We start from the raw sequence: 25,554 nt of genomic DNA, 5'->3' as shown, positions 1-25,554 counted from the left end.
CAATCAGCTCCTCCTTCTCCTGAAGAGGCAGCTGAACCCCTACCCGAAAGAATTTCTCCGAGTCGTCGCTAATAACCACCTCTTCTAAATCTTCGCATTTCGCTTCCTTGGCAGTTGTGTTAGGGGGCGAAACCGGGGCCCTTGATTGCTATAAATTCTTCTTAGCGGAGGCCAAGGATTCCACATCGAGCCAATGTGAGACGGCCGCCACCACACATCACCTCGCCGTGGGTTGGCAACCGCGGATTTCGAGAACTTGGTCCCCTGATGGGAATTTCACCTTCTGATGCAATGAGGAGGCAACAGTCCCTAAAGTATGGAGCCAGGGCCTACCGACGATGGTTGTATAAGGGGAGTAAGTGTCCACCACGATAAAGTTCACCTCCACTATCTCTGGGCCGGTCTGAATGGGTAGCCTAATCATGCCCTTTGGAACGACAAGCTTCTCGTCGAAGCTCATTAAAGGGGAGTTATAGGGCGTCAAATCTTCTGGTTTTAACTCCAGCCCCTTGTAAAGGTCAGGGTACATAACCTTGGCCGCACTGCTGCCATCTACCATCACTCTTTTCACATCGTAGTCCCCAATTTCGAGAGTGATCAACAGCGCATCGTCATGGGGCTGGATGGTTCCGATCTTGTCCTCTTCTGAAAAACTCAAGACGAGACGAAAGTTCATTCTAGCCCTCTTTGGCCCTAGCTGGGACTCCTCGGCAGGCAATTGAGCCACCGATAACACTCATGAAGGGCGCGGGACTGTTCTTCTTGGTGCGGCCATGATTACGTTGATCGTCCCTACGGGTGGCCTTAGGACAGCATCCCTCCTGGCTTCTTGATGGGCTTGACCTTAATGACCACTGGAATGATGCAGCAGGTGCTTCAGCTTTCCTTCCTGGACTAGCTGGTCCAAGTAGTTCTAGAGGTTCCTGTAGTTCTCCGTGGTATGTTCGTGGTCCTGATGGTATTGGCAATAAAAGTTCTGATCGCGCCTCGAGGACTCTCCTACCATCTTATTCAGCCACCTAAAGTATGGCTCGTTCTTAATTTTCTCCAGCACCTAATGTACTAGTTCTCGGAATACAGCATTGACAGTCTATGTGTTGGTTGTTCCGGGTTGCCCTACGAAATCTCTCATCGGGCGGTTGCTGTTATACCGGTCTGACTTGAAATCCCTCCTCTCCTGAGGGATAACCTTCTCTTTTCCTCTACCTTGCAACTGGTCTTCCTCCACTCGTTTATACTTATCAATCCAATCCATCAGTTGGCGCATACTGGTGGCAGGCTTACCAGTCAGAGACTTCCTCAAGCCGTGATCGGCTGGGAGACTATTTTTGAAGGTGATAATGGCGACATCGTCAAAATTGTCTTCCATTTCATTGTACGTCTCCCAATATCTGTCCAAGTAGGCCTTTAGGGTTTCTCCATCATGTATGGATAGCGACAACAAAGCACTCAAAGGCCGAGGAGCTTTGCTGTTTGTAACGAAGCGGGAGCCAAAAGCTTGGGTCAGCTGCCTGTACGAATCTATGGAATTCGTCTTCAGGCCATTAAACCACCTCATCGCCACTGGTCCCAAGCTAGATGGGAAAACCTTGCACATCAGCGCCTCGTTTTTAGAATGAACAGCCATCCTTTGGTTGAACTGGCTCACATGCTCCACAGGGTCTGTTTTACCATTGTAAATGGCGAAGGTTGGCTGCTGGAACCGTCGAGGAAGTATGACCCCTTCTATGTGATGCGTGAAGGTGACTTAGAGAGTTGATCCAATGCCCTGCTCATGGCATCGTTTCCCAAAACCCTAGGAGATGGGCTTCTGTGCCTACGCCTCCGGTAGTTCTCTTCTTCGTGAGAAAAGTTCTCACTTGGGGGAGTCCTCGATCTTCGTCTATAGTCATCGTCACTTTCATCGTCAGAGGGTATGTCAGGCCTAGAACGAGATCGTCTTTGCTGTGCATGGTGCAGCTTTCTCTTCAAATCATCTATCTCTCGTTGCATGGCTCGCTTATTGTTTTGTTTCTGAGACATATGGCTTCTAACTTCCTCCGGTTGTGGGGCCCGGTTGTTATTTTGTCTCTGAAGCACGTGACTGCCCGCGCGAGAGCAGCTTTTGCTGGTTTAAGTGGTGTTTACGCTTCCCTCTCGAAACCTTCCATTCTCTTCATTTCAATCACGTTCGGGGTTATGAAAGTTACCCTGTTGTTGGGATTTGGCTGGTTCGGGCTGATGGGAGCTTGCTTGATGAGGGCCTGATCCTACCATGTCTAATTGTTGCCCTTACTAACACACAAGTTCTTCCCACAGATGGCGCCAATTATAGGGACTGGGTTCGAGCACTTCTTCAGTTGGATGAGTGGTCTCAAGCCCAATTAACCCAATACAATAAATTTGTAGAGAATGAGTTTAAGAACTAGGCCTTAGTCTGGATTACAACAACTAGGCACGGTTATACATGGATTGGATAACTAGGATACAGACTAAAGCGTGAAATGGTGTCCTCAGGCGCTTCATCCGAGGAACTTAATGATTATTCTTCTTTCTTCAGTGCTAGGTTGTAGAGGTTCCCAAAGTCACGCCAATTGCTACTGTCTTCTCCTTTCTTTTTTCTTTTTTCTCGATCCCCCATTCTTGGAGGGTCTCTCACATTATATACTTCTTTCTAGTCGATCTTGGCCCTCCACCTGTTGATCATGTAGGTCATTACTTGAGTGCTCATCCCATCAGCCACCTTCCCAAACCCTCTGTGAGTTGCGGCAACCAAGACCGCACTGTTCAGGGGTCATTTCCTCATTAATGCGGTTAGAACGTTAGTTGGGTGCATTCAATGCGGAGGTAACAGTTTCTCCTTAAATTGTTCCTACACCATACGCCCATGGGTATCCTACTGTACTTGTCCTTCTCCTGGGGGCGCTCTGGGAGGCTGCCTTTGTCGGCGTGCTGTTCTTTCCTCCTGGGGTTTGGGATGCCGAGAGCAGGATCGTCCTCGGCAACGTTTCTAGGCTATTTGGGCTTTCTTTGTCCGTCCTTGGCCATTTCTTTCTCCTCGGCGTGGGTCTTGGGCTCATTATAAAGTGGGCCGGGGTTGTCATATTCTTTGGCCCCACAATATTGTTATAAATTTAATAAACAATTTTTGTTTTACAAGCTCAACATCAAAATACCTATTAAGCATACATTTTGAAAGTTAATAACACTATCAAAAACGCAGGTTGGAGCTGCATTTTGGAGCTGCGTTTTAAAAAAATGCAGCTTCAAAGTGATGTATGAGCTGCATTTTATACAAACGCAGCTCCACCATGGATGTTTGAGCTGCGTTTTAAGAAAATGCAGCTCCACCAGCACTGAAGCCGCGTTTTATGGGGTTGAAGCTGCGTTTGTCTGGCAGGGCTTAGGCCGCGTTTTTAAAAACGCGGCTATAAACCCATCAGGTAATTTTTTTTTTTTCCAATATATCCCAAAGCCGCGTTTAATAAACGCAGCTTAAATGGCTGAATTGAGCTGCGTTTTTTGAAACAAAAACGCAGCTTAAACATGAATTGAAGCTGCGTTTTGTTATTAAAAAAAAAAAGCCCTCAATAGGACACAACAACGGAAAAAACCCTAAATTGAAAAAACTCTCAGCTCACTCAGCCCCATCCCTTCCTTTCTCCCATGCCTGAGACCGAACCCAACCTTGAAACTTTTTGACCAGCGAGGGCATCGGCTTGGGCATTAGAGTTGAGGTGATATCAGTGTGGAGATCAGCGTGGGTCATTAGCATGGAGATCTGTACTCCAGTTGTGCTTCTATTCGTGCGATCGTGCTCCGATCTGTGCTTCGATTCGTGGGATCATGAGTGTCGCCGTCGGTCTGGCCGTGGGTCGTGGTTGTGGTGCTTGTTTTGCCGTGGTGCTAGGTTTCTATTTTTGTCATGGGTTGCTGTGGGTTTCTATTTGGTTTCTATTTTTGTCTTTTGGGCTGCTGAATTTTTGATTTGTAAGGTGCTCGATTGTGGGTATTGGTTGTGGCGGTATCAGTGCTCGATTCGTGGGTTTGGGTTGCCGGTGTTAGTGGGTTTTGGTTGTGTTTTCTGGGTCTGAGTTGCTGTGTTTTTCTTAGTTTAGTGCTAGTGTATCAGAGATGGAGAAATGAATTGTTCTGGGTTTGGGTCTTGCTTGCTCTGTTTCAGAGATGAGAGAACGAAGAGGAAGAGAGGGACAACAGTTTTCTGACATTCCATACCATTCTCCACTGCTCTGATTTGGTCAAGTTTGAAAATATTTAATAGATTTGAAAAAAAACTTTGTTTTTATCAACTGGATGCGTTTTTTCTTATTATCTCGATAGTTGAAAAAAATCTTTTGTACTAACATTTCAGATCAGATGCTTTTAATTCTGCTTAAATGTACAGAACTTAATTTGTGAGGAAAGTCAAGGCTATCTTTGTTCTTGTGTTGTTTTGCATTGCCATTTATAAATATTAGTTTATGCTGCACTTATATTGTAAACTTTAACAGCTGCAGGAAACAAGTATTAGTATTTTTTTTTTTTTTTAACGACTAGAGAGATCACTTCTTAAAGTTTGAATTCTACTGTGTGCTGTTTTGTAAGTATATATTGTATTATCTCAAGCAAAGATAAATAAAATGAACTTGTATTAATGAATGCATTAATGAATGCACTTGTCACTGGAATATTCCAATCGGAAACTACTTTTATAGTGAAGGATTTCACAAATTCTAATTATGTCCAAACTTCAAAATTTACAAATATTACAGCCAAACTTGTAAATTTATAAATGATGGGGGATTGTAAATTTCTGTGTATTTAACTAATATTTCAGTGATTCCAATTTCCAAAAGGCCAAATTTCTTTTTTCTTTTTTGCCCTTTTCTCACTTTTCCAATGTGTGTTTCTTTTCCATTAGTCTATATTGTCTTTGTTAGAGACAGTTTGGTAGAGTGGCCATATAAATTTCCATTGTTTGGATCATTTGACTTCTTTCTCTTTCCCATTTGTTTCTGTTAATTAACACCAATGCCTTAAATGGACTTTTCTTCACAAAAGCTAATTTTATAACTGCACTGTATTTTTGTTTAGGACAGTATTTCTTTCACACACTTTGTTTTAATAAATCTTGTGAAAAACACACAGTGTGAAAGAGTTTTTACCCCTTTGTTTAATTTATTCTGTGAAGTGCAATAGTTTATTTTGTACATATAAGAAAAAAATTTGATGCATTTTTAGTTTCTAATAGTTTTCTGGAAAGGGAAATATAGATTTCAAACTTCTTGTGGACCACCAATTGTATTTGAGACAGGAAAAGTATATCATATGCTAATGAGTCCGTGGCATATTGTACATGTGATGTACTGGCAACAACTTCTTATAAAGAACCTATGTGCATTGATTTATGAGATTGTATATTGTCTCTTGCTTGAACCTTTTTTGCTTTTGTGAAGAATATGACATTTAAATCGTTCTGTTCACTGACATTTGGAGACTCATGACAATCGATTTATTGGTCAAATTATTGGATGCACATTGGGCTTTAAAAAGAATGGATACCCTTCCAAACTCTTTTGGGCTTGTGTTGTCTAACATGTTAGTAATAGGATCTAGATAAAATTGCAAATTGGGCTTAAGGACCAGTAACTATAGCTATAACTCAGTAGTGCCCCTTGCCCAAATGTAGTTGGCTCAAGTAGACAATTACTAATTCACCTCATAAACAAATTAGAAGTGCTAATCTTTGTAAGGTCTAGGCACATAATCAATTGTTTAACAACTTAGCACAACTAAACCAGAACTACCTTGTAAAGAATAAATAGTTTTAATCAGTAATCTATCTTTTACCTTATCTTTTTTTTTCACCTATCTTTTAATTTGAATAGATACATAAAACTATTAGTGCTTTTGTACATATGTACCTAACGATACACTACTAGTTTTCTCAACAAATATTTCTATCACTTTTTTTTTTTTTTTTTTTTTCATTTAGCATCATCCTCTTTATGGATTTTTGCTTGGAGATTTTGATGGCCTTGTAGTGAGAGAGGGCCTCATTTGGACAATTTAATCTTCATCACCTCCCATTTTCTTGGCATAAAGGCCAGCCTCAAAGAAGCGTTTTACAGCATCATCTACATTCATTCCCTTCCCTTGGCCTCTTCATTTGCCTCAATACTCCAAATCTTCACTGGAGTAGGAAGTTGAACTATTGAAATAGCAAGAGACAATATTGTGTTCAATTCAAAGAGACCACAATAGGTCAAGAAATTTACAACAAATAGTATATATATTTGTCTTGTATTATTTGTACTTTATTCTTGTCTTGTAAGAGTTTCTGTGAAATACAATTTTTAATTCACATACTGTATATTAGTGGTTACATAGGCTATTTAATGAGAATGATGGAATTGTGAGATGAGGACTTAAAACCTTGACTTGCCATGTTTATGAAAAATAGAGTGAACAAAACCTTTTATAAAGTAAGGGAGAGCAAATTTTCATTGTTTAGGACGTGTGCAAATGTGTTGAAGTCTACGGTGGCAGAGGAGAATATTAAACAATACTGTTACTGGAAATAGGGTTTTGATGAGGAATAGGATATATGCTTATGTATAGTTGTTGACATGAAATGTATGGTGGCTTTGTAGGTCCTATAAAAAAAATAATAACAAGAAGAAGGTCTAGTTTTTTGATATAGGTCCTACTTAGTCTAGTTTTTTGTGGCACATTTAAACAATGCGACCATTCCTTTTTAATTGATACTCTATCTTGCTTGGCTTTCTAATGTTTTGTGTGGCTTTATTTTTTAATTTTTGTTTAATGAATTCTAATATCTTAGTTGTATATTTCCTAGGTGATCATAGGCCATATGACATTTTTTCATCAGATAAACATGCTATGGCAAGTTTCTTTACACCTTTATGTCTTACAAGATTGATTTTATTTTACACAGTTTGTTAATTTAATCTATTTTTTCTTGGCAATTCTATTGGTAATAGGCGTAGTCTACTGGGAATGAACAAATATGAGTTTGCAAAAACTTACTGTGCTGTCAGTGTTGTCCGTGATTCTCAAGGGAAATTTTATTAGGTAGTCTTTAGAATTGTGTCAGAATGGCACTATGTGGTTTGGATAAATTACTTTTCATACTGCCTTGTGGTTAAGTTGGTGTTTTAACAACCCATTAATAAGCAAAAAACAAAAAGCATCATGCTGAGCATGCTTTTCATGAAGATGATGAAAGACCATGTGGCTAACTCTATTTCTTGGGTGATAGAGTTGACCACTTTGTGGATTCTTATCCTATAAGGGATATCTATAAAGACATTGGTAATAGGTATGCCATGTGATTGGAAAACAGAGAGGCCATATCTTTTATCTAGAGAATTGTGTAATGATATCTATAAGTGTTCTGATCATAAGCTTTTTCTCATATTTTGCTGTTGCAAAGAACTTTTTAAAACATTTCATGTTGTTCTTGTAGGATTTCTCAAAGGGAATTCGCTTGGAAGAGTTGAATGTGTTACTTAGGCAAACTATTATGGTTTGTGCTCTTGTTCTCAATATGGTAAAAATCTCTCATCTATACTTTCTTTTTCTTTTTTTTTCTTTTTTTTTTTTCAGTTAAACCATTATATATTAACTAAAAAATTAGAGACTCTTTTGATTGAGGTCCTAAGCAGCCCATAAATTGCATGAGCACCTAGAGTACGGCCTTAATGTAGCCCACATAGGTATATATATATATATATATATATATATATATATATGTGTTTTAAACTCTAATATTTTGAAGTTTATTTTTTTAGACCATTAAAATTTAAGGGAAAAAGAAGGTACCAACTAGTAATGAAGTTTGGGGTAGTGACACTGACACATAAACCCCTGAATTTTGGGTAGTGACTAAGGGCTTTAGTTTATCTTATTGGGCTTCTAATGAAGTGGTCTTATCTAGACACAAACGTAATGCAATGCTTGTCGGCCTAATGAGATCAAGGTGAGAGATAATTTAGTTAAAATTACTTTGAAGTTATGCACTCCAATCAGGATTACTAAACTCCCAAGAAAAAATAAAATTTAATGGGTCTAATTAATATTTGAGGAAATCCTTGGTACTGTTATGTGATGTCATTGATTGGTTGGATCAATTTAATGGTGTTGAATTTGTCCACTTGCATTAGTTGGCTTGGTTTCTAGTGCTCTTCATTGGCCCACTCTATTTTTAGTTGATTTGTTTTAGTCGGACTTTGATCAGCCCAATTATTTATTGTCTCTTGATAAGTGCAAATTGATAAGTGCTTGGATTCTTTTAGGAAAAAATTCTGGAAAAAATTTGTGCCTTTTCTGCATTTTGTTGTTGTGAGCTTCTGTGTTGCATATAATCATCCTCAACTCTTTCTTTCTAGTTTTAATTTTTTCATCTTCTGTGCCTTTTTTTATTTCCCAGTTACTGTTAGTGAAGTTGAAGCACCTTTTGAGCTTTAGAAGAGCATTAGCAGTTCTGTAATCAATGATGGGTTGATAAACAAGGTATGTTTGTGCTTAAAACCAAGGCTTCTTCTCTTCAACAGTTTGCTTATCATGTTGCATTTCCTACCATGCCCTTGCTTCTATCCTTGATTTTTCTTGATTTTTTTTAGACTTCTTGTTCGGGTATGGAAAAACTAGTTGCATAGGGCGGAATTACCAAATGAGAAATTAGATATAAAAAATTAAATGTCATTTATTTTATTTTCCAACAGTTGCCTTGTATGTTCTTCCACGAGCAAGAGATTCACTATGGTATATTTTAGTGAACTGCCACCTACTTCCAGATATTAAGAATGCAGAGGTATTGCTAAAATTGTTGCCATACTTTTCTGAAGGCATTTTTAATTGTTTTAATCCAAATTTAGTGGTTCAAAACACTATTGAGGACAAAACCCAGGATAGTGGGCCTTACCCATTTTCACTTATATTCGTGAAATTTTATAAAAATTTAGAATCTATTTAATGGGTTAAGAATTTTTTCAAAAGAGACTATTCACACACTTATAGTCTTATACATGTTATTTATGGTTAATTCCAAGACAAATACTAGTTTGCCCCTAACAATATCTTACTTACAACACTCCTCAGGTTGGGACATAGATATTATATAATCAGAGCTAATACTATATTATGTAATTATTTGTTTATGTAATTAATCTTTTGGCAATGAACTTGTTTTGTTTGCTGGTAATTGGTTGGGAATTGTTGAGTGTAGGCAATTTGTTTTGTTGGTTCCAATTGGTTGTATCTAAGTGTTGGCAGGAATTACAGGTCTTGTTTTAAGTAGGATTGTGTTTAGGGAGAAGAAAATAGGAAAAAATAAGGACCTATAGCCGCGTTTCTGAAAACGCGGCTACAGGAAAACCCAATGCCGGACCTAGAGCTGCATTTTTAAAAACGCAGCCCAAACCGGGGTCTGTAGTTGCGTTTTAGACACCCTATAGCCGCGTTTTTACACACTAACAGATGCGGTACCTATAGTCGCGTTTTTAAAAAAATGCGGTTATAGACCCTGTTTGGGCTGCGTTTCAAACGCAGTTCTATGTTGTACCTATAGCCGCGTTTTTATAGAAAACGCAGCTATAGGTCCCACATCTAGGGGTGTGAAAAAATGCGGCTCTAGGATGTCTAAAACGCAGCTACAAATCCCGGTTTGGGCTGCTTTTTTAAAACGCAGCTCTAGGTCCCCGCAGGGGGCTATAGCCTCACTGCATAAGCTGTGTTTGGAAACGCAGCTATAAAAACGCAACTATAGCCTGTAGCTGCGTTTTTTATAGGCTATAGCTGCGTTTTGCAAATGCGGCTATAGCTGCGTTTTGCAAATGCGGCTATAGCCCTCTTTTTTTGTAGTGTAACAATATCAAATATTTAAAACACATCGTCCAAAAGTTTGAAATAATATCAAAGTACTTAAAAAATATTAAGTCCATAATGTGAAATTCAACTATTCCTAGAGATCTGAAAATGGCTACTCATGTTCTTGTAAAATGGTCTCTTAATAATTGCCTAGCTAGTATTTTTGTTTTAGGCTCTGCTCCTTCAGTTTTTGTTGATATAATTATTCTTGAGCAGAACCTTAATGTTGATATGTAGTTGTTATTTTTTTGTTTCTGTTTTGAATAAATGTTTTCAGCTTTCCATAAAAAAAAAAAAAAAAAAAAAAAAAAAAAAAAAAAAAAAAAAAAAAAAAAAAAAGTCAATAATGTAGTTGCATCCAACTAAAAATAAGTTCTTTGCATCTAGTGGTGGAGCCACATGACATGAGGACCGAGGCGTTGCCCCCCCGCCCAAATTTTTTGAAAAAAATTAAGGAAATATATAATTTTGAAATTATCCTAATTAATTTGAAAAATTTTAAAGAACCTTATTATTTTAGATCTCCTATACCGATAATATACATACATATATATATTTTAAAAAGTCTAAAAATAAATATAATTTTTATTTAATTTAAATAAAATACAATCCAATTAGTGATAAATATATGTGAAAAAATTATAATAATTAGACGTTCAACATTTTAAAAATGAATACATAGGTATTTTAATAATTACCTCAATAAATAAAAGGGAATTTTTTTTTTTTTTTAAATTCTCATTCCAACACATCTAGGGCTTACTTGTACCATAGCAGTAGAAAAATTGAAAAGTCAGAGGTTTTGTGAATTTGCCGCACCACCAAGTCCACCACACAGTTGAAGAACATTTTGCTCACAGTCACATAGGTTACTCTCTTGTCTCCATTTGCCTTCTTCTTCTTCTTCTTTTCAGTTCTTTCCTTTAGGTTGCAGTGTTGCCATTTTGTGATTTACAATGTAAAAAGTAAAAACTAACAAAGCTTCCGTATGGACTAGACTAGACAAGAAAGACAAGCTTGAAGCTCCCCTCTTTGGATAGTCTTGTGTTGAGTTTAATGGAAGATCTGGAGTACATATCAGAAAGGGGTATAAATGAGGATGTCCTTGCTTCATCCACAATGCCGTGAATACTATTCTTCCCATCACTGAAGTTACTTTAAATCTATGATTGTCCTAATTTGAAGGGATGGTCGAGGAGTGCATCAAAACTAGATCATCAGCAACATCAATTATTGCCTTCATTTCTTATTCTTTTTGTTTTGAACATTAAATGCTTGTTTACTAATTCAAATACATAATTATCTTAAATTTAATCATCATTGAAAAATAAAATAGTATATTTCTATTTCATTGGTTTTATTTTATTTTAGACAGTTTCAACATATCACAAGAAACTTTATCAATTGTAACCATGTATTTAATTAAGTTCTACCATTGTCAAAGACGTTGTAGTTGAATTAGCATCTCCCCATACACAAAGTGCTTGAGGATTTAGGGAAGAATTGGTTTGAGCACCTCCCCATGAGTGTGCTTATTTGCTTAATGTTTACTAAAAGATATGATTTCTGTTTTTGTAATTTTTATGCTAAATATGTTTCAAAAAGATAAAATTTAAATTCTTTGAAAAGTAATTGAAATAAAAAGCAAAAGAATAAATATTTTTTAAGTAAATCCCAAATGCACTTTATATGTAGCAATTGTTCAAGATACTATTCAATGATGATAATTAAATTAAAAAAAAAAAATTAAGAACAATAGCAATAAATTGAAATACAAAAATTGTTTTCCTAAAATTGATGTAATTATTTTGCAACTTTAATTTTCAAAGATTTTTTTTGACTTGAGGATTTAAATAAATTTTTTTGTATCTTTTTCTTTTGTTGTTCTAAATAGTCAATGAATAACTCCTTTCATAGCCCATAATTGTAGATGTTGGTGTGAGTTGTACATTGATTGCAACATCAATTCTTTGTAAATTAATAGGAGTAATTCTTAATTAGGTGCTCTTGGAATACGAAATATGGTGCCCCCTCCTCTCACAATCATAGTGAGGTCCAATCATAAAATTTATGATATGGTCCACCACGAATGTAAGAGGACGAATCACAATTTCACCATAATCTGAGAGTACCTAACTTTTCAATTAGCAGAATCATGCATCATCCCCATCACTTGATAAGTTGCTTTTGCAATCATTTAAAGTGCCACTGATATGTGCCAACAGAACATGTCGAGAAATGTATCATGATATGTAGAAGTAAAATAGAAATGTGTAATTTTGATATAATGAAAAAAAAAAATACATACTTCTGTTATTTTTCCAAGTTAAATAGCATTGTTGATTTCTAAAATAGAATAAAAAACTTTCTAACTCATTGTTTAATGGATATCTATTGTCGCAGCATGCTCGAAAGGAAAAAGATAAAAGATAACTCATCTTCGTGTTCTCCAAAACAAATATCAAATATAGACCTTATCCCTTATCATAACATGCAATCTATATTATCATAACAGATCCAACCGATCATTTGCCAGTTGCCACATGGTATTTAGTCCCCACCAGCACCTCCAAGACCTTGTTAAGCTCTAATAATGAACCTACTCACATTTTTCTCATATTCCTTCTCTCTCATTCTCTCGAGATGTTTCTTGCAGTAGGTGATGAGCATGGCGAGCTAGCGCGCGGCTTTCCACGTTTGGGAGAGGGATGACGATGGTGGAGGGGCGTTGGGTGATGTCTTTGTCATTGCTTTCGTCATCAAACTATCAAAGTACTGCTTGGAAGCGCAGAACTTCATCGCCACAAATGCCTCGACTTTGAATAGTTTGTTGTCTGAATCTTGATGAGGTTTGGGTTTTCGCTTTGGTTCAACATTCTTTAAGATTAAGAGAGAGATTGATTTGTGGAGAAAAAAAAAAAAACTCAAGGGTAGTAGAAGTAGAACTGTAGAAGACTAATGAAAAGTTGTGGTAAAGTCCTAGCCATGCTTTTCACCTACTGCATGCAAGAAAAATCTCAAGACCAAGGCCAATAACGCTGACAACAAGAAAGAGATGGAGCAGTACGAGCAAGAGTTGTTGAGGAACGTGATGCCTCAAGAACTCACCGAACTTATACTCGCCGCGAACTACCTCAACTTCAAGGAGGCCTTGGATTTCTTCTGCCGGGCCATGGCTAATGCAATTCAGAACAAGAGTGTCGAGTATGTTCACAAGTTCTTTGGTCTGGAGAGTGATTTCGAGCCGGGAGAGGAGGAGAAGCTACGCAAGGAGTTTGCTTGGTCTTTTGAGGGTGTAGACGATGATTGATTCATTGATTAATAATCTTTCTAATCAAAATCTTGTTAGAGTTCTACTAATTTGTTAAGAGATTCAGGATTTTTTTTTTTTTTTTTTTTTTTTTGTCTTTTCTTGATTATTGTGTTTTGGTCTTTGTTATGGTATGATTTTATGTTAATGACTTGTTTGGATGTTTAAAAAGGAGGGGGAGTAGAGTAGAGGGAGGGAGATTAATTCAATTATCTTGTTTGGAAGTTTTTTAAGGAAAGAGGGGGAGGGGTTTGAAGAGGTTTCAACTACCTCAAACCCCTCATTTTTAATTCCTCCAAATTGGAGAGATTTGAAGGGAGAGTAGAACATATAAATTATTGAATATATAAATTACCTAATTTACCCTTATTATATTAAAAAAATTACAAGGTTTTTTAACATAAAAAAAAAAAAAAAAAAAACTGATTATGTAAATAATATTTGTTTGTTTCCTAAGAAAATTAAGGTGAATGAAAAGAAAAATTGAATCAAACTAGCTAGGGCAAAGGCAACAGTATCAGAGCCTATGAATTCGATTGCCAACACGAAGCTCTCTGAAAAGCCTTCCAAAGCCAAAGAAGAAGCCGAGATATCTTCCTACGATGTCAACGACAACGGCGATGACAACAACAACAACGTATCGCTCTCCAAAACCCTAGCTCATATTCAAACTTTCAGCTAGTTTTATTGTATTTTTGGTTTCATCGAGTTCAATGCTTGATTTTTGTGTTTACGTGGCATTTCTCATCATTACTTGGCCTCTGTTTCGTTGCTGAGAAAACAAAGGAAACTGCATTTTTTTTTTTTTGGTTGTTCTTCTTCAGTTTTGTCGTATTGCTCTCCAAAACCCTAGCTCATATTCAAACTTTCAGCTAGTTTTATTGTATTTTTGGTTTCATCGAGTTCAATGCTTGATTTTTGTGTTTACGTGCTGTTTCTCATTACTTGGCCTCTATTTTGATGCTGAGAAAACAGAGGAAACGGCATTTTTTTTGTTCTTCTTCAGTTTTGTCCACCGATAAGGAGCTTTCACTTAGAAAAAGATACATAGTTGTATTAGGTTAAGTAGTCACAAATGATAATGAATCTGAGATTTAGAAGCTCCAATTTAATTTTCTTTTTGTACAATTTTAGCTACCATAAGGCCTTTCCAAAAATTTTATTTGAATTTATTAGTTAGTTTTTTTTTAGTTTATATAAGCTTTAATGGTTCGCAATTTGTTGATTTTTATATTTAGCGTGAATAATTTTTAAGGTTCTTAACATTTTGAAATTGTAATGAAAAAAATTCACTAATAACATATTCTAAGATTGGAAAAAAATCTTAGAATAAATTAATCATAGGCCAATGTTACAAGTCCATTTTCAAATAGTGGTAAATTTGTCTATTTTAATCATTTCCTCTCCTCTCCATCCTAATTTTTAAAATATTCAAACAAGGAGAAGGGCTAATTACTCCCTTCCCCCTTACTAATTTTAAAAACATCCAAACAAGGTGAAGGGAAATCATTCCACTCTACTCTCCTCCCCTCTACTCCCCTCAACTCTCATCCCTCTCTAAACTTCCAAACAGGCCATTAGTTTAGTAGTTTTTGACTTGTGCTTGTTATTCACGATCTTTCTAATTATAACCTTGTTAAATTTCTACTATTTTGTTAACAGATTTCTGTTTTTTTTTTGGTTCTTGATTTGTCTTTGTTTATGGGTTTTAGGTTTATTAGTTACTCATGAGGATACGGATTTAAATCTGATGGAGTGTTTTATGGAATGCTTTTAGGTTAGTTTAATTACATTGTGCTTTGCTAAGGATCTTTTAATTTAATCAAAATCTTATTAGATTTCCACTATTTGATTAGAGATTTCTTAATTAGTTTTTTTATTTTTATTTATTTTTACTTCTACATATCATGATAGATTTCTTAGCATGTTCGATCTATTGATAGACTTATATCAATGATACTTTAAATGATTGTGAAAGTAAGTTATCAAGTGAAAGGGATATTGCATGAATCTACTAATTTACAAAGAATTGATGTTGCAATCAATGTACAACTCACACCAATATCTGCAATTACGGAGTATGAATGGAGTTATTCATTAACTATTATGGAGCAACAAAAGAAGAAGATACAAAAAATTTATTTAAATCCACAAGTCAAAAATCTTTGAAAATTAAAGTTGCAACACAATCACATTAATTTTAGAAAAACAAATTTTGTATTTCAATTTATTACTATTGTTATTTTTTTAATTTAAATTTAATTATCATCATAGAATAGTATCTTGAATAATTGCTACATATAAAGTGCACTTGGGATTTGCTCAAAAAAGTTAAATTTTCTTTTCTATTAATTTTTCTTTTCTACTTTTTGTTTCAATTTCTTTTCAAATAATTTAAGTTTTAGCTTTTTTTTGAAATATTTTTGAAACATACTTAGCATAAAAATTTCAAAAAAAAAAAAATCATATCTTTTATATAAGCATGCTCATATTACTTATATATAAAAGAAAAATAGTAGAGAGAGAGAGAGAGAGAGAGAGAGAGAGAGAGAGAGAGAGAGAGAGAGAGAGAGAGAGAGAGGCTACGAATGCAACATATATAGAAAATAATGGTTATCCTTCTTCCCCATCTCTTTTAAAAAGATATAGAAAATAATTAATGGTTATCCTTCTTCCTCATCTCTTTTAAAAAGAAACAAACGACAGAACTTAATAATTTTTTTTAAAAGATAATTATAATATACTGTTAATTTCGAAACTCAAACATATTCTCCTCTAAACTCTCAAATACTTTGTGTATGAGGAGATGTCAATTCAACTATGAGGTCCTTTGCAATGGTAAAACTTAATTAAATATAGTACAATACATTAAATTTATAAAATTAAATGCATGGTTACAACTGATAAAATTTCTTATTATCATATGTTGAAACTTGAAACTATGTCTCAAAAAAAAAAAAAAAAACCATGAAATAGAAATATAGTATTTTATTTTTCAATGATGATTAAATACAAGATAATTATGGATTTGAATTACAGTAATAAACAAACATAACGTAGGGATACATAAAATTTACCAATAAACCAAAAAAAAAAAAAAAAACTAATCCTTTTCCAAGTAGACTTCCCTCTCAAAATATAAAAAGTAAAAACAGAAAATCAGCAAGTAGCTTCCAAAATCCATAAGAACGTTCTACTTCTTCAGTTCTACTACAACATAACCCTAAAGTTTTTTTCCCTCTCTCCACGAACCAATCTCTCTCCCTTCAACAATGTCGAACCAAAGAGAAAACCCAAACCCCACTTCAAGTTCAACCAAGATATATAACCCTAAAAACCTCAGACAATGAACTATTTGAGGTCGAAGAAGCTGTGGCCATGAAGTTCTGCGCTGTCAAGCAGTACTTTGATGACGAAAACAACAACAACATCACCAGTGGCGCTTCCACCACCATGATCCCTCTTCCAAACGTGGAAAGCCACCCGCTCGCCATACTCATCACCTACTGCAAGAAACATCTCAAGATCAAGGCCAATAACGCTGACAACAAGAAAGAGACGGAGAAAGAGATGGAGCAGTACGAGCAAGAATTGTTGAAGAAGGTGATGCCTCAAGAACTCACCGAACTTATACTCGCCGCGAACTACCTCAACTTCAAGGAAGCCTTGGATTTCTTCTGCCGGGCCGTGGCTAGTGCAATCCAGAACAAGAGTATCGAGTTTGTTCGCAAGTTCTTTGGTCTGGAGAGTGATTTCGAGCTGGGAGAGGAGGAGAAGCTTCGCGAGGAGTTTGCTTGGTCTTTCGAGGGTGTAGATGAGGATTGATTCATTGATTAATAATCTTTCTAATCAAAATCTTGTTAGAGTTCTTCTACTAATTTGTTAAGAGATTCTGGATATGTTTTTTTTATCCTTTCTTGATTATTGTGTTTTGGTCTTTGTTATGGTATGATTTTATGTTAGTTTAGTAGTTTTTAACTAAAACTTGTTATTCATGATCTTTTTAATCATAACCTTGTTAAATTTCTACTATTTTGTTAAATTGATTTCTGGGTTTTGTTTTGTTTTGTTTTTGTTTTTTGTTTTTTTCTTGATTTTGTCTTTGTCTCTAGGTTTTAGGTTTATTAGTTACTTGTGAGGATAAGGATTTAAGTCTAATGGAGTGTTTTATGGTATGATTTTAGGTTAGTTTAATTACTTTGTGCTTTGCTAAGGATCTTTTAATCAAAATCTTAATAGATTTCCACTATTTTGATAAGAGATTTCCTAATTAGTTCCTTTTTTTTTTTTTTTTTTTTTTTTTTTGTGTGTGTGTGTGTGTGTGTGTGTTTGTTGAGTTTAGGGTTTAGTTACTCATGAGGAAAAGGATTTAATTGTGATGGAGAGATAGTTCATTGGGTTTTAATTTGTGCTTGTTAATGATCTTTTTAATCAAAATCTTATTATTAAATATTCTACTATTTTGTTAAGAGATTTCTGGGATTTATATATTTTTTCTTTTCTTTAGTTCTTGTTTTTGCGTTTAGGGTTTAGTTACTCGTGAAGATAAGGATTCAATTTTGATGGAGTTTATGGTTTAGTTAATTTTTCTGGGTTTTGGAGCTTTTTAGTTAATTCTTAATTAGGCTTTTTCTCAAGCCTCTTTGGAGCTACGCTTCAATTTTCACACGATAGTTTTATAATAGTATCAAACTATAAGGAGAAATACCACTTATAATTAATAATTTTAAAGAAATATTTGTGCAAGGAACTCATTGAAAAATTTGATGTTTTTGCTCTTTGATTTTGCTGTTGATATTCCAAGATTTATTTTCTACTGAAATCAGACAGTGGCAAGAATTGAATAATGTCTGTTGGTCCAAGTTCCTTTGTATTTACCACTTCAATGATATTTAAGCCCTTTTTCATGCAAGCGTACTTCTTGTTTCTTCCCCCATTTTTTCTTGTAAAAAAAATAGGGAGGCCATGTTTCAAGTATCCATTACCGTGAGGGAAGCCATGGTCTTTCAGACCTCTTGCACCTCCTGACTAAATCTCGGTTCCCCAAGCCCATTTGCTAAGCACCAGACACTTTGTGAAGAATAATAAAGGCAATCCTGCTATCATAAGTTATTCAAATGATAAAAGGCAATCATTATGTGAAGATGGCATAATATAAATAATTTCACCTTAGATTTAATGAGGAGAACTGTTTTTCACTATAGATTTAATCTTGTTGAAGAGCGATGATGTTGAGTTAAAAACTGCACTTGTCAGTTCCTTTGTGAGTTCAGCTTCTATACATATATATATATATATATATATATATATATATATATAATTTTTTTTTTTGGAATTGAAAATGGATGTGACGATTAAGAAACACTGATCACTACTAGGCTGTACCAGTATGTCACAATTGTTCTAGTAAAATGTTTCACTAATGTGTCCAATGCATGGTTTTAAAAATTTGTACAATCAAAGAACCGACTTTAGTCATAGTTCTTAGTTTTTGACCGGTTTTATGGATTTTTACCTTATCAAATTGGTGCCCGGTTCCCAATTGAACCGGCCGGTCCAGTTTGTAAAACCAATGCCTTTCTTTGGTGCTGCAATGGGAGGCTAACCAGGTTAGGAAGATGATGTGGCCCTCGCCCTTTTTTTGCTGCTGTGTTTCGGTTGGAAGGAAAAATTCTATTGCACACATAGGCATTTATGCGGCCAAATATAAAATCACATTTTCAAGTCTGAAAACTCGTCTTAAAGTCATATTTTCAGTTGTTTTGGGTAATGTGTAAATGGCAACAAAAACTGCCCTTTTTGAAGTAGGGTTCTAGGGGGCAGCAGTTGCTTATTTAATTGCTGGATCTGACATTATTATCTTAGCTGCAAATTTGTTTTGCTGTGGGTTCATCATTTTCTGTATAAAACACTTTCAAATAATACTTATTGTTCTTGTCATATAGATATAGCAAGTGGTTACCATACATTTTATTAAAAAAAAAAACTAAATAAATTGATAAAAGGGGGAAAAAGGAACTATAATAAAAACAATTCCACCCTTTTCTGCACAGGGTGAAAAAAAATGTTTCACCAGCCTGAAACATCCTGAAAGTTCAATTTAATACAACCCCTAGTGGTTAGGGAGGCCAGTATACGGTTTTAAAATAAGATCCACCATAGTAATTTACAGAATGAAATCAGACATCAATAATACTAACATCAAAGCAGGGATGCATTGCAAATTGGTTTTAAAATCAGTAACTGTTGAATATTGAAACTCAACAGCCGTTAGTCGTATCATGAGTATAACTCTTTTGGTCATTCTTGAACAATATATAAGCTTTCTTGAACTTCTGTTCAAGCAAACCAACCATCATTTCATCTACTACCCAAAGAGCCAAACACAAACACGGATTGAGACAAACTTTTTAAATTAGAGCAAATACAAGCCCATACATAATACAATCACTTCACATGCTTGTCATCATTCACTAAGTTTAGCATTACAGCTACCAACTAACACTACTGCTACACCACTCACTTAAAGACACTACTGAAATTATCTCTACCAATCACAAGGAAGCCACTAAACACCTGTCACATTACCTTGAACATGGTCTTCAAGAGTCTGTTTGCTGCTGCTGGGATTGTTGCTGCTGTTGAGTTTGTGTCTGTGGCCATGGCATGAAAGCCATAGGTGGTCGAGGCTGTTGTGCAACATACATTGCAGCTTGGTCGACTGGCTTTCCCATGATCATTCCCGTAGGTCCAACAGGATGCTGTGGTGGGACATAGTAATATGGAATATCAGCAGGGGATCCTACCACTGGAATAGTAGCCTTGGTGACCCCAAGTCCCTCCTCTTTCAGTTCATCTCTTGGAATAATATCAACCAAGAAATCAAAGACATCAGTCCTGGAAATGGCAGCTGCAATATCATTCTTTTGTAATGTCCTCCTTTTGTTCTCTTCTGTATGGATCCAAGAGCGCAAAGTCAGTTCCAAGATGAACATTTCACATGCCTTCGCAAATATGACTGGAGCCTCTGCTGAAATCATTCGGACATCCTCATCAGCTTTCATTATTTTCTTAATACGAGCAAGTGGGAGGCTGTGATTCTTGAAGTCATTTGTTTGCTCAATTTCTTGCATTTGGTTGGCCCAGAACATCTGAAGTTGCTGTTGCTGCTGCTGCTGCTGTTGGTGGTGGAAATGCTGGGCTTGCTGGTAGGCAAGCTGGTGTGAAGAATTGGAGAAAGTGTTGGGGGGCTGGGTTGGGGAATGGACGCCTACGGCAGGAGTTCCAGAAGCCACCATGGCAGCAGTTTGATAGTTAGGAGCAGCATAAGCCATTTGGTTGGCACCTGTGGAAACTCCCACCACAGGCTGCTGTTGTTGCTGCTGCTGTTTTTGTGTCTGTTCTGATTGATCCATGGCAAATTACTTAGTATGTTTCACCTCTTGTAATTACCTCCTAATCAGAATGCTGAAAGAAACCACACAAGAAAAGCTCAGATACATGTCATTGAGAACTAATTATACAATGGAGTTCAGTGAGAAGAGAAAATTACATTGCATGGGCACAAATAGACCATTTAAGATTCTGCTTTAATGAGAAAAATTTTAATTCTCATTTAGAAGCCAAAGTTCCAATTTCACAGGAATGAAGGAGGGAGAGGACCTGTGGACTCAGATTTAATCTTACAGGAAAATCAAATGACCTACAATACAGCATTTTTCCTAATTCAAATTCCAGCATCCTTCTGCCTTTGTGAAGGAACTATGGTTACAAATCTGATGAGATTATTCTACATCAGAGTAAGGATAAAACTGTAGTTGTCTGATGACTATTTTTTCTTGGGTAAGTTATGAACCCAGTGGGTCTTGAACCCACAACCTCAGATTTACCTTGCTATTACAAGTAGAAGAGGTAACATTTGAGCTAGAGCTCATTGGTGTGGTTATCTGATGGAAGATAACCATTTCTATAACTTAACCATCACAGCATCCACACAAGGAAAGCTCAGCTAATCATCTCCTAATTATCTAAAGAGGACAGTAGTTTGAAACAAAAACCTACATGTATATCCTCATGGGATTTCATGTCATGCAACCCACAGACAAAAAGCAACCTTACCAATATGCCCAATATGCCTGTTTTCTTCTATTTTCAAAGAAAAATTGGACTGAAGCTGGACCCTTTGGCTAAGGTATGTTCTCTGAATGTCACCAAACATGACAACTATGCCAGGATCTAGATCAAAGCTAAGAATTTTCATGAGGGGGGGGGGGGGGGCTAGTTCTAGCTTGACGATGGAACCCATCATGTGATTTTGATTTTTTCCCCTTATTATAAAGATGAGCATTAATTGCCACCCTATTGTCAGTCAAAAATGAATTCTAAAAATCCCTAAGAAAGCAAAATCAAACCAATTGCCATAGAGAGGCAACCTTTCAGGCATAGAAGTTGTTCATTCAGAATTTTTCAGCTACATAATTAATACTTACCCCAAAATAAAATAAGTTTGCCAAGGAGTGGTGGTGACATACTTGATACATAATACCCAACCCAAAATAAAAGCAAATCTTTTCTACTTAATTAAAGCATCAAATGACGTACTTTATACATAAACAAACTTAATTCTCTCTATAAATTCTCACAATGGAGGAGAAACTTTTGGATAACAAGACAGAGCCCATGCCCTATCTCCACTTACTACCATATGTCACCTCCTTCATGACTCAAACAAATGGGCAACCCCATCTTATATCCCCACCTGCATCACAATCTTCCAAACTTCAAAAGCACCAAAATAATGGAGATTTTTTGAGTCAGTTCAAATACTGTATGGGACACTAGACCCTGGTCTACCCATACATCAAGCACAATTTCTGTTCCTAGTAGGCAAGTTCAAATATCAAATATTCTTCATATACATGTATCCATGTACATCAATTATCCAGATATGTCAATTTATATCAACTTAATAAATCATATTTATTGTTTCTTTTTTTTCTGAAAAAGTAGGGAACCTCTTTAAAGAATAGCCCATTGGACTCACCTCTAGCCAGTAAAACCAACAGGCCACACAACTCAATTGCAGTGTGCATTTAAGGATTTGTGCTAAATGCATGTAGGGGAAAGAATACAAACTGCCTCGGTTTCATTTCTTGTAGAAGAGCTGGAATAATATACTACAATTTGGGTCCATTGACAAAAGTTTAAGCTGATGAAATTAAAACATGAAGGCAAATTGAAGACATTTTCTCCACTACAGAAGTTAAATAGTTAAACTATGATACTTTCAGAGCATATTCAGTACCATTATAGGGGTAACCCCTTGAAAGTTAAATGTGCTTCTAAAAAATCAAAGGAATTATTGGAAATATGACATTTTCATTTCTCTTTCAAACAGTAGAAACTAATAAGTTAAAAAAAAAAAAAAAAAAACATTTTTCTCTATTTTCCTGGCAGAAAAAGTTTTAACTCTTGCTAGTTGCTACACATTCGCAAACAAGTCTTTTCAGAGCAAAACATCTGAAATGGAAGAAATCTCCCAAGAGCAAAACCAAACATGTACCATAGGCATTTAGAAAAAAAAATCTCATGATTCATTTCCTCAAAGAAAGTGAAAATACATTCTTCTTCTTCTTCTCTTTTTTTTTTTTTTTCAATTTCATGAAAATTATTTCTAGTTCCAACAAAATGAAAGTTTCCTTACAAGGGTTGCCTATTTTCACAACGAGGGTTTTCTCCTTTCCAAGTCTAGCTATGGTCACTGAGCATAGATAGACGGGAAAGGAATTGCTCACCTAAGTCTCAACCTTCACAGTTCCGTCATTCTTACTTTATCTTAATCATCAGCATGAGAGCTAACTAAACCCCTAGACTACACAACACAATGTGCCCACTGATCCAAACGGAGTATTGGCTCCACCAGAATCAGAGAATTCAACGCTTACTTACACATGCATGGGCATAATCACAAACATATACAGATATACTAGGGTTCAATGAAAAATACAAGGTAGATTTACAAAACCAAAAAAAAAAAAAAAAAAAAAAAAACTTTATAGAATCAAATCCAAACATCATCAAGGGGCCTCCAGGGAAAAATCTATATGTAAAATCGATATCAGTTCTGAAAACCCAATATGCAAAACTCAAATTTGCTTATATTAGTACATGCTTTCATGATTCTAATTAGTAAAGGTAAAATAGAAGTAAAACTAAATAGCACCAAAAGATGTACAGAATCAAACAAAATTATAACCACAACATAAAACAGTAACAACTGGATCATTTCTTGTCATGAATTTATTAACCCTAAAGCTCTGTTTGGTTGCTCAGAAAACACAGGGAAAAAGAAAAGAAAAGAAAAGAAAAGAAACACAGAGAAACTAACAAATCTTAAAAAAATTCACCATTTCTCTTCCCATCACTTTAAAACAAACCAAACCCACATAATATAAACACTCAAAGTTCAAAATTTTCAACTTTTTCACACACACACTCTTCTCTCTTTTTTCCCTTTACTTTTTTCTCAGCAACCAAACAGAGGCCTAAAAACAACCTAACAAACCAATCCCAGAAAAAAAATAAAAAAAAATAAAAACATAAAATTTAGTTACCCATCAAACTCCAGCTGAATCTTCTCACCCAGATCTTTGTGTCAAAACCAGAGAGAGAGAGAGTTGTAGAGAGAGAAAAAAATGAGAGCTCAAAAGGGAGGGACACAGAGTTTGAAATATGGTACTACTTTAGTTTACTTCGGAGAGAGAGAGAAAGAGAGGGAGAGTTCTGGGGGCATCGGGACCTCGACACGTGTCGAGCACTGCGAGTTTTGACGATTGGAAAGGTTGTGTTGTAGCTTCTACGTGGCGTTATATCAGTGGATGATGTGTAGAAAGGAAAAAAAAGGGGAGGGTTCTTCACCGTAAAACAGATTGACATATGTGGAAATAGACAGCTCATGTCATGTGGGTGGGGTGGGATGGTATTTTCGGAAGAGTAATTTTTACGAATTCTAGGACGGGGCGAGCATGGAGAATAATGCTCTTTTCTCACACATTCATAGTATAGTTTATTCATTAAATTCATAGTAAGATTTATCATGAATGTAAGAAGATGAAGCATTATTTTTCTATACTCTGAAAGTATCTAAGAATTTGGCCAAAATGACCATGTACCACTGTTTGGAAAAATATGTATAGATTTACCACTGTTTGCGAAATATTTAGCAATCTACCATCTTTTTGAAACTCAAGTTTGTGAAACTCGAGTTTGCCATATAACTTGAGTTTGTGAAACTTGAATTTGTCGTGTAACTCGAGTAGTAGAAACTCGAATTTTTTGAAAAAGTAGCATTCAAATTTGTCGGGCTATTTTTTATGGAACTCGAGTACCATGGAAACTCGAGTTCCTAATTAATGGTAGATCTCTACATATTTCAGAAACAGTGGTAAATTACAAAATATTTTTAAAAACAGTGGTATTTGGCCATTTTGGCCTAAAAATTTTCCTTTTCAAAATAGGGATGGTTCATTCGTAAAATAAAAATAAACATTCAGTGCACAGGAACACTTCGACCCAAGCTAATTTCTTTAAATCTTGAATATTTTCTTTTAAAACATCATAAGATGTTAATTGAGCCACAACGACCGGTCTAGGCTAACACGCAATAATACAAATTTTACAACATAATCTTTATAAATTAATATGACTATTTTTTTTTTACTTTTTTAAGTTTGATTACAAAAGATTAATTCAAACATCCGCTTATTATGTTGTTGATAAAGTTCATGGATACAACAAAATCTCATAACATTCTTATTTATCTCATTTGAATTGTGATAGGTTTGGTGTAATTTTATTTTTATTTTGACATATGATGGGTTGACACTTAACTAATTTTTTAATGACATTAATCACATTTTTGTCACATCAATTTTTAATTTTTTTAAAAAAATTGTAGATTTAACTTTTCCAGTGAGATGAGAAGTAAGAACTAAAAAAGGAAGGTTCTGGGGTCTTTGGGAAAAATAGGGGAAAATAATTTTTTTTAATAAAGTTATAATTTATGGCATCGTCTGCTTCTATAATTTTTTTCTTTTTATTATTAAAAAAAGATATCAATTGATTTTTGATGTAGAAGAAAACTGAATCCCAAATTTTTTATTTAACTATCAAAAATTTTATTCGTTAAGTTAACTAAAACAAAGGTGAACAAAAATGATAGGGGGTTTGCTTTTCTTTTTTTATTTTTTATTTTTTATTTTTTGGATAATCAAGTTTGCTTGCTTTTGTTAGTAGGGAGGGTCACGTTGTGAACGCTAACCGATGGATCCCACCATTCCAATGCAGTCTCCATGTGACCAACCTGTGCAATCATG

At 35.4% G+C, this 25,554-nt stretch overlaps 3 protein-coding genes and 1 long non-coding RNA gene across 4 annotated transcripts; 2 read left to right on the top strand and 2 right to left on the bottom strand.

The window, feature by feature from the left end:
* Positions 1 to 1,090: 1,090 nt before the first annotated feature.
* Positions 1,091 to 1,627, bottom strand: LOC126721271 (uncharacterized). The gene has a single exon (XM_050424326.1). It carries the CDS (start codon positions 1,625 to 1,627, stop codon positions 1,091 to 1,093), a length of 537 nt encoding a protein of 178 aa, XP_050280283.1.
* A 5,264-nt stretch (positions 1,628 to 6,891) lies between these two features.
* On the top strand, positions 6,892 to 9,252 carry LOC126720465 (uncharacterized). The gene is made up of 3 exons (XR_007653419.1): positions 6,892 to 7,552; positions 8,432 to 8,514; positions 8,727 to 9,252. It is a non-coding gene; the product is annotated as an uncharacterized LOC126720465 (long non-coding RNA).
* Positions 9,253 to 16,558: 7,306 nt separating this feature from the next.
* On the top strand, positions 16,559 to 17,005 carry LOC126721270 (SKP1-like protein 1A). The gene has a single exon (XM_050424325.1). It carries the CDS (start codon positions 16,559 to 16,561, stop codon positions 17,003 to 17,005), a length of 447 nt encoding a protein of 148 aa, XP_050280282.1.
* Positions 17,006 to 19,576: 2,571 nt separating this feature from the next.
* Positions 19,577 to 23,961, bottom strand: LOC126720464 (nuclear transcription factor Y subunit C-2). The gene is made up of 2 exons (XM_050422965.1): positions 23,794 to 23,961; positions 19,577 to 20,647 (listed from the first exon to the last, which is right to left on the bottom strand). The coding sequence occupies exon 2, from the start codon at positions 20,593 to 20,595 to the stop codon at positions 19,783 to 19,785; it is 813 nt and encodes a 270-aa protein (XP_050278922.1). The 5' UTR covers positions 20,596 to 20,647; positions 23,794 to 23,961; the 3' UTR covers positions 19,577 to 19,782.
* Between the last annotated feature and the right edge of the window lie 1,593 nt (positions 23,962 to 25,554).

Source organism: Quercus robur, chromosome 4 (assembly GCF_932294415.1).
Source record: "Quercus robur chromosome 4, dhQueRobu3.1, whole genome shotgun sequence".
Classification (NCBI taxonomy): Eukaryota; Viridiplantae; Streptophyta; class Magnoliopsida; order Fagales; family Fagaceae; genus Quercus; species Quercus robur.
This window is presented reverse-complemented; position numbering and strand designations above follow the sequence as displayed.

Excerpts from the sequence above, each read along its gene's own strand:
- LOC126721271 (XM_050424326.1), bottom strand. The coding sequence starts at position 1,627 with ATGGCTGTTCATTCTAAAAACGAGGCGCTGATGTGCAAGGTTTTCCCA.
- LOC126721270 (XM_050424325.1), top strand. The coding sequence starts at position 16,559 with ATGAAGTTCTGCGCTGTCAAGCAGTACTTTGATGACGAAAACAACAAC.
- LOC126720464 (XM_050422965.1), bottom strand. The coding sequence starts at position 20,595 with ATGGATCAATCAGAACAGACACAAAAACAGCAGCAGCAACAACAGCAG.